This window comes from Emydura macquarii, unplaced genomic scaffold, assembly GCF_026122565.2.
Source record: "Emydura macquarii macquarii isolate MOO-44397 ecotype Brisbane River unplaced genomic scaffold, CSIRO-AGI_Emac_v2 contig_3477, whole genome shotgun sequence".
In the NCBI taxonomy this organism is placed as follows: domain Eukaryota; kingdom Metazoa; phylum Chordata; order Testudines; family Chelidae; genus Emydura; species Emydura macquarii.
The window spans coordinates 8,090,994-8,098,935 of NW_027133614.1; the positions used below are offsets into that span (position 1 = coordinate 8,090,994).

The 7,942-nt window shown below is 43.1% G+C and overlaps 1 protein-coding gene across 1 annotated transcript; it reads right to left on the reverse strand.

Moving 5' to 3' along the window:
• Window positions 1-837: 837 nt before the first annotated feature.
• On the reverse strand, window positions 838-6,848 carry GLRX2 (glutaredoxin 2). Its single transcript, XM_067535183.1, has 4 exons — window positions 6,592-6,848; window positions 5,406-5,469; window positions 2,818-2,994; window positions 838-2,106 (listed from the first exon to the last, which is right to left on the reverse strand). Exons 1-4 carry the CDS (start codon window positions 6,846-6,848, stop codon window positions 1,960-1,962), a joined length of 645 nt encoding a protein of 214 aa, XP_067391284.1. The 3' UTR covers window positions 838-1,959.
• Window positions 6,849-7,942: the final 1,094 nt, after the last annotated feature.

The window sequence follows — 7,942 nt, forward strand, 5'->3', positions numbered from 1 at the left end:
AGTGTTTGACCTATAATATTGTGCATAGGGACTACATAGTTTCCCAGGCTGTTTTTATGATTCATATGTTTTCAAAGCCTCTCTTCTGCAAGTAACTTGTATGCCATAACAAAACTTCTGTAAGCCATGTATTTACCTGATTAGTGTGCACTGTTAACTCCAGGACCTCTGACAATCTACTGGTGCCTTACTAGTATTAACATTAATTAAATTGCTATATTTGTATTACTCCAATAGTTCCCTGCCATGACTTAAAATCTACTTGCACCTGATGAGCAAAGCTTTCCCTGGCACTTCAAGAAGCCTAAACCATCTGTTTTCAGATTTTTTTTTTTTTAATTTCTAGCCCCTATAAGTGTGAGGATAGCCACCTATGGAGGAACTTGAATAAACTGAAGCAATGTTGTCTTCCTGACTGAAGACAGATTGTTTTAGTCCCTCTGGTACTGCTCAAAGCTCTCCCAATCATCAAAGAAAGTAATAGCCCTCTAGCCAGTTGGCATGCTGGTATTCAGAATCAGGTGGACTGTGGAGGAAAATGACAAAAGAGTGAATTTCACACTATTGCTGAAAAGCTAGGTACACCTGTGGCACCTCAGCTATTGCCTCAGAACCAGAGGTAGACCTCCCCAGTCTTGCATGCTGACCTCTAGGTAGTAGGTAACTAGTAGTGTGACGTGTCAGGGACTGAAAGGGTTAGGTGGAAAGCCAAAATAAACGAAAAAAACCTCTGCTTATTTCAAAGTTTTACAAAGGAGCTTTGAGTCAGTACAGAACTTACATTTTTAAAAGTATGCCTCATACTGCATATAGACAATTGAACACAGAAACATAAAATCATATTTTTGTATAAAAATCTGCTTATAGTTACATGCAACATGTAAGATTACAGTGCCTGAATGATTAGACAAAAGTTTTGTTCACTTTACATATTTGTATATAGTCAGATTCACTATTACCATGTATATTGGGCTTTCACACATTTAAAAATAAAAGAATTGGCAGGGGGAATTAGCAGTAGGTATAGTAACTAATCTATTTAACTACATTATTGAAACAGAACAGACTGGTTTCTCAAAGTGACTAGTACTTAATGTTTCCAACTGTTACATGAGGAGTATATACAGAACTGTAAGAAAAACAATTGTAGCTGATCATGATACTGCCTTTAATAACAGTAGAACTTTTACTCTGGCACAAATGCTGCAGAAATTAATTAAAATCACAATAACTGCAGACTTTATATGAATAAAAAACATTAAATGGTTCTTTTTAGTGTCTTCAGTGTACATAATTTGACATGAAGAAAACAATCAATTTCCAGCAGACTTGATTTTATAGGAAACACTAAATTGCACTGTCAACCTTTGTTCTAACACAATTACAGTAAAATTAGCTAGAAAGTGTAGCAAACCAACTCACATTGCAATCAACAGGATCCAACAAGGCGTTGAAGGTGATAAGCAGTGCAAGTTTTCACAAGTTGTGTCACCTATTTCACAGAACCTGGTTTAGCACTTTTTAACATACTTAAAACATATATAGTCCTTTACATCTCCAAAGATGTAACAAAAATATTAGCTAACCCACACAAATGGCCTGTGAGGTAGGTAATTGTTTTTACCTCCATTTTAACAACAGTGAAACTGAGGCAGGGAGGGATTAAGTATTTCCCCAAGCTGTAATGCCTATGTTAGAGAAATGATTTCAAATTAATAAATTACTGGCTCCAAGCCCTAGTTAGTCTACTGGACCATGCTGCACACCGAGGCCTAAATTTTCAAGTTTGGATGCCTAAAGATCAGCACCTAAATCCATAGTTAGCCCCCCCAAATAAATGGCCTAGTTTTAGACCATGTGCGTTCTCAGTACCTCTGAAAGTCAGGTCATTTATTTAGAAGCCTAAAGATGGATTTTAGGTACCTAACATCTAGATAAGGGGTACTTCTGTAACTAAGGCTAAGGTAGGCTACATGGCAGATTAGAATTTTCTGCTCTTCTCATTTGACACTGATGAACTAATGGAAGTAGTTTGCCTTCTTGGTGAAGCCTTTGAGTATCTGTAGCACCTCCGATGAAAGCTCCATTAATAAACACTCTTGGAACCTGTTAAGTATATAAAAATTCCATTAGTTATTTTGTGGAGATAGGAAAAAAACCAAGTGTGGTCATGCATACTGCCATATAAACTTATGAATTCTAAGCTTTTTTTTTTTTAAAACAACATACTTGCTATTCTATGCACCACATTAGTGGACAGTTTTACATTTCCATAATAACTTTCTATAAAAGGGGTCCCAAAATGCTTTATATTAAACATAGGCATCACTTCACCTTCTCCTTAAAAGTAAGATATGTCACTTACACATGGGTTTAGAAAAGCAGTAAAAAAATACTGATTCAAATGAAATTACAGGGAACTTTTATAAAGGCAGAATGTAATTCCCAAAGTTCCCAGGACACTGGGGCTAACACTTCTATCCAAGCAAAAAGTGCCATGATTCTTTAATGTCCCTGATGGATTTCAGTTGTATGTCTTTGATGTGACGTTTGTTGTCTCATCTGAAAGACAGCATCATCAGCAGTACAGTAACTATCATGACTCTGGAGTGGCAGGTCAGTACCAGGAGGAGAGAGAGACCTTACAGAATCCTTGCTACAGCTTCTTGCAGCATCTTGTTTTACTGAGCAGCTCATATATAAGGTTCAACCCTGCTAGCATGCAAGATCTGATGAGGTCACAATCTATTAGCTATTGCGTTAGTACATGGACCCTCCACTCTATTTTAATTACTACATCTGAGAAGATGTACTCACCGTCCTACCACCAGTCATTTGATGAAGAATATCTTGAAACTCGCTTCCATATTCATACATGTCTAGTTCTACTGCTGTGTAATTTACATTCATATCCTGGAACAGTTTCTTTGCCATTTTGCAGTAAGAGCATGTTGTTTTGGAGAAAATCACTACACAGTTGTCCGAAATGGTTTCCTGTATTTTTTTTAAAGTTTCAGTCAATGTATTCTGCATATAAATTAATACATTTAATTTGTATCTAACACATTCTTAAAGACAAAGACTTAGACAAAATCAATATGTTTTATCTTTTCATTATGGTAACAAATACCATATTGAGTGGGTGTTCCAATGGGTCCGGCCAGGATTGCTTCTTGACCCTATACTATTTCACATTTTTTATCAACAATAATGAAGAAAACAAAAAATTATTACTGATCAAGTTTACAAATGACACAAAGATTGGGGGAGTGGTAAATAATGAAGAGGACAGGTCACTGATAAAGAGCAATCATGATAGCTCTGTAATCTGGGAACAAGCAAACAATGTGTGTTTTGAAATGGCCAAATGGGAAGTATACATCTAGGAACAAAGAATTTAGATGGTAATACAGTATGGGGGACTGTATCCCAGGAAGTCTCAAAAGGATTTGGGGGGTCATGGTGGATAATCAGCTCAACGGGCTCCTAATGAGACACTGTGGCAAACTGGCTAATGCAATACTTGGATGTATAAACAGAGGAATAGCAAGTAGGAGTAGAGGTGTTATTTTACCCCGGTATCTGGAACTGGTGCAAGCACTACTGAAATATGGTGTCAAGTTTTGGTTACAGTTCAAGAAGGATGTTGGTAAATTGGAGAAGGTTCATAGAAGAGTCAAGAGAATGTTAAAGGATTAGAGAATGTGCCTTATAGTGATAAACTAAATAGAATGAACTCTGGGACCCTGTCTACACTTACCTCCGAGATTCAGCGGGAGTTACACAAGCTACACAAAAAACGTGTGTAACTCCCGTCGACTTCTCTGCTCCTCTTCTGCGCGCCATCTTCACTGCACTGCGGCGACGGGAACCAGGTTCCCATTGACACAGCGCTACGCCACTTGCAAAGGTGGTCTTAGTACGTCGATTTCTGGATCGAGTCAGCGGGTCTTCACTGACTACTCAGTCGATCCAGAGAAATCGATTTGATGGCGGCCAGTGTAGCCGTAACCTGAGTCTAACAAAGAAAAAGTTAAAGGGTGACTTGATTACAGTTTACAATTACCTACATGGGTAACAAATATTTAATACTACGCTGTTTATTCTAGCAAAGAAACATATAACACAATTCAATGGCTGGAAGTGGAAGCTAGACAAGTCAGACTGCAAATAAGGCATACATTTTTAACAGTGAGGGTAATTAACATTGGAACAATTTACCAGGGGGTGTGGTAGTTCTCCATCACTGGATACCCTTCTAAAAGTTCAAACATGAATTTAATTCAGGGATGTTGTATGGCCAGTGTTATGCAGATCATTCTAACTGATCACAATAGCCCCTTCTGGCCTTACAACCCATGATGCAAGACTAGCTGGGCAAGGGAACAAGGACCTGGAGGGGTCGGGGTAAGACTAGGACTGGCTGGGCAAGGAGAGTGGTACTTGGATGAGAAGCTTGAGGACCGGAGACCAGGTAGGTGAGGAGAATGGGACTGGGATGAGAAGCCAGGAGTGTGGAAGAGGCAGGACTGGCACAGGGACAAGTTGTAAGGGATGGGGGAAAAGAGACCCCCCCACTTGGGGGGAAATTGGCAAAAGGGTCTGGGACCACTAGAGCATACTCTCCTCCAAAACCCACTTAAAAGTTAGAGGGACAAGATATCTTAATTCTGACGTTTCCTAACTAGAATTCTTGATTTTGCAATTTTAATAATGTATTTGCAACAATGGGTGTGTGTAATTTTACACTGTTTGGGTGATAAAATGCAAGGGTGGAACAAAGAAGATGCCTCTAAAGAGATTTGAGGACAGACTGTAGACAGGGTATATAACAAACCCCAGGGAACAGAACGTTGTAGTGGTCTGGCATGACAAGACTGACCCTTTCAAGAATCCCCAAAAGCATAACAGAGCTGTGGATAACACGGCTGTGATAAGTCATCTAAAAGTAAAAAATGATGCATGTCTGACAGGCTCTTTAATCAAAAGGATGAATGTGGAAAGAATGATAAAGTTCTCTCTAGAAAGTCTAGAAAGCCTCTGTTACTTTACTGAAGCTAAACCTGAGATATTTTCTAGCTCTCATTGGTGAAGTCACTGATTTCATGGGGTTTAACCCCCAAGACATCATCGGTTAATAATGACACCAGTGCTGAACTTAACTGATTTGAATGGGACAGTGGGAAAGTATAAGGGTCTGCCCACATGGATCAGATTGCAGAACTGGAGATCAAAAACATAACACATTATTTACTAAACTCACAGCTCAGATTCCGTAGGCTGATGTAATAAAAAACAATCCTTGTAATGGTTAGAAAAAAAAGGAAATTAGTAAATTACTACCCCTTTTTCAAAGGCTAGAAATAATTATTCTTTCTGAATTAATAAATGACCTCTTTATTTACCTGGATCTTGTTCACAGTAGCAGCATTAGACAATCCCATTGAAGTAGATGGACTATTTCCCATTCTAAAAACAAAAATATTATACAGATAGACATATAAAACCTCTTTTTGTAAAACAGTCACTCATTTTTATGGTTCTCGGGTTATTTCAGATATTATACGATGGCTTTCTGTCAAACCACCTTCACTCCCCACACCCCACTATATGTTGGTTTCTTTAAATGGTCATTTCTAAGGTCTAGTTCAAGACTGAAAGTTCTTTGGAGCAACAGCTGTCATTTCTTAGGTATTCACAACATACCCAGCACAGAGATAGCTTGACTCTGAGTTTAGGCACAACCACAATATAAATATGAAAAAAATAACAATATGCCATCATATACAATTGTGGCAAAATGTCACATTTGAACACATTAAGCCACATTCCAAGAAGTTAAGAAAAGGAACAGCACCTACTTTTGATGCCCATAGCCCACAACCCTCTGGTATCTCAGGGTTTTGTCTCTGCAGGCTTTGACATTGCAGCCATTAGCTGGACATGAATTACAGAAACGTTCCTTTTAAAAATGCCACTGAACTAAAGGATTCGCTGCTTTAAAAGGTTGGTTGCTTTAATCATCCTAGTGTAATTAAAGGGGCTAATCTGCCCTAGCCATGATTCAGTGGCAGTGATACAGAGCGGCCCGCACCGGTATGGCTTCTTCTGGTTTACACGCTAGACCTTCCAGCGATGTAACTTGACCAGTAATACACAACAACAAAACTCACACAAACACCCCGCACCCGCAATACCGGTGTAGGCAGCTCTCCTAACGCAGATCAGCGCCGCCATGGGAAACGGGGAGGGCTCGGGTGTTTTATCTGCTCGGCTGCGGCAGGCGATGGGGGGCGAGCAGATCCGGGGGGATCAGCGGCTGGCAAGTGGGGCTCGCTCCCTTCCAATCCGGGCCAGGAGCGCCCAGCACCCGAGGCGGGGAGCGGATCCTGACCCGAAGGACGGCGGGGCTGGACGCCGGCAGCACTCCCCGCTCGGCGGCGACAGGGGGCCGGTGACAGCGGGGTAGCCCCGCAGCAGCCACGGAGCAAGCGGGCGACTCCACGGAGCGCCAGAGCCGCCCATCCCCAGAGCCCCGGTGGGTCCCAGGCGAGTGGCGAGTCAGCCCCAGGGCGACCCCGCCGCACCGACCTGAGCTGAGCTGAGCTGGCGGCGTAACGCAGCGCTCCTGAGTCTGAGCTCGACTCCTCCTCTCCGGGGACCGTGCGCTTCCCGGACCAGGGGAGGAGCCCGGCTACGGCCGCCTGCGCGAGCTGAGCTGCCCGCCGCGCTGCCTGCCTGCGTCTCGCGCGGCCCCCGCCACAGGAGCAGCGACAGCGCCCCGGGACCGCCTCGCGAGCCCTGTTCCCACCGCGCTGGGGCGGGAGCTGGCGGTGCGGTGCGGGCATAACGAGAGAGGCTGACCCGGGAAAGGAGCCCCCACCCCGCCCCACTCCTGGCAGCGTTTGTTGGGCTCCCCCCGCCCGGCCTCCTTCATAGACAACCCGAAACCCAGCCCGCTGGCCTGTGGGACACGCCGTGGTACTGAGCCGCCTTCTGCTGGGCGGTGCATTAAGTCAGGCCAGGTGGTTGCTAGGTCATCCTGGCCCCTGGGGCAGAGGTGGGCACGCGGTGTGGCTTGTTTTGGAAGGGTTTCGTTCTTGGTGTCAGAGAAGGCAGGGGCAGAGAAACGTCCTGGCGCACGGAGCAGAAGGCGGTGAGGTTTGTGATGGTTCTGGGGTGAGTTTATTTCACTCTCTTAGAGTGACCAGATGTCCCGATTGCATAGGGACAGTCATGATATTCGGGGCTTTTTCTTATATAGCTGCCTATTGCCTCCCACCCTGTCCCTATTTTTCACACTTGCTATCTGCTCACTCTTAGCCTGACTTCTAGTGAAGTTCGGTCTCTTGCACGATGAGGTTTTACGCATGTTATTTATATAGAGTTCCTCTGTGCCAGAAGAGCAAGTTGTCCACCTTCCTCGCCCTGGAGCTTTAGGTAGTCTTTTAGAAACACTGGGCCCAGGCCAGAGAATGCCTTGAAGATCAGGCCTTGAATGTTATTTGGCATTCTATGGTAAGCCAATTTAGAGAGGAGAGGACAGGTACCAGGTGCTTATAGTAGCCCACAAAACACTATTGTCTCTCAACTCCTCCACTGCCAAAGCCACTGAAGAAGCAGGTTACAGTGGAACACTTGCTGCCACTCAGGCAGGGAAGCTGGTGAAGATGGTCAGAAAGAGAAGTTAGGGAAATGATGAACACAGGGAGGCCAGGAGAAGAGAGGAATATTTTCAAGGCACTGGAAGAGAGAGAGAAAAATCCAGGGAGATACTGGCTAAAGAACAAATAGTCACAGGCAGTGCAAATATTATTTTAAGGTTAAAAAGCAAGTTTTGAGATTGTCATATTTTATCTGAAGCCAAGGGTGTTATAATACTGTTTACCAGGGCAATAGCAATGAAATACTGTATTCCTCTTATGGGAAAAATAATGTTGGG

Coding starts and splice junctions, on each gene's coding strand:
- GLRX2 (XM_067535183.1), bottom strand. CDS start 6,848: ATGCCCGCACCGCACCGCCAGCTCCCGCCCCAGCGCGGTGGGAACAGG. Junction 2,995..5,405: donor CTACTGTGAACAAGATCCAG/GTAAATAAAGAG, acceptor AAAAAAATACAG/GAAACCATTTCGGACAACTG. Junction 2,107..2,817: donor AAATGACTGGTGGTAGGACG/GTGAGTACATCT, acceptor TATACTTAACAG/GTTCCAAGAGTGTTTATTAA.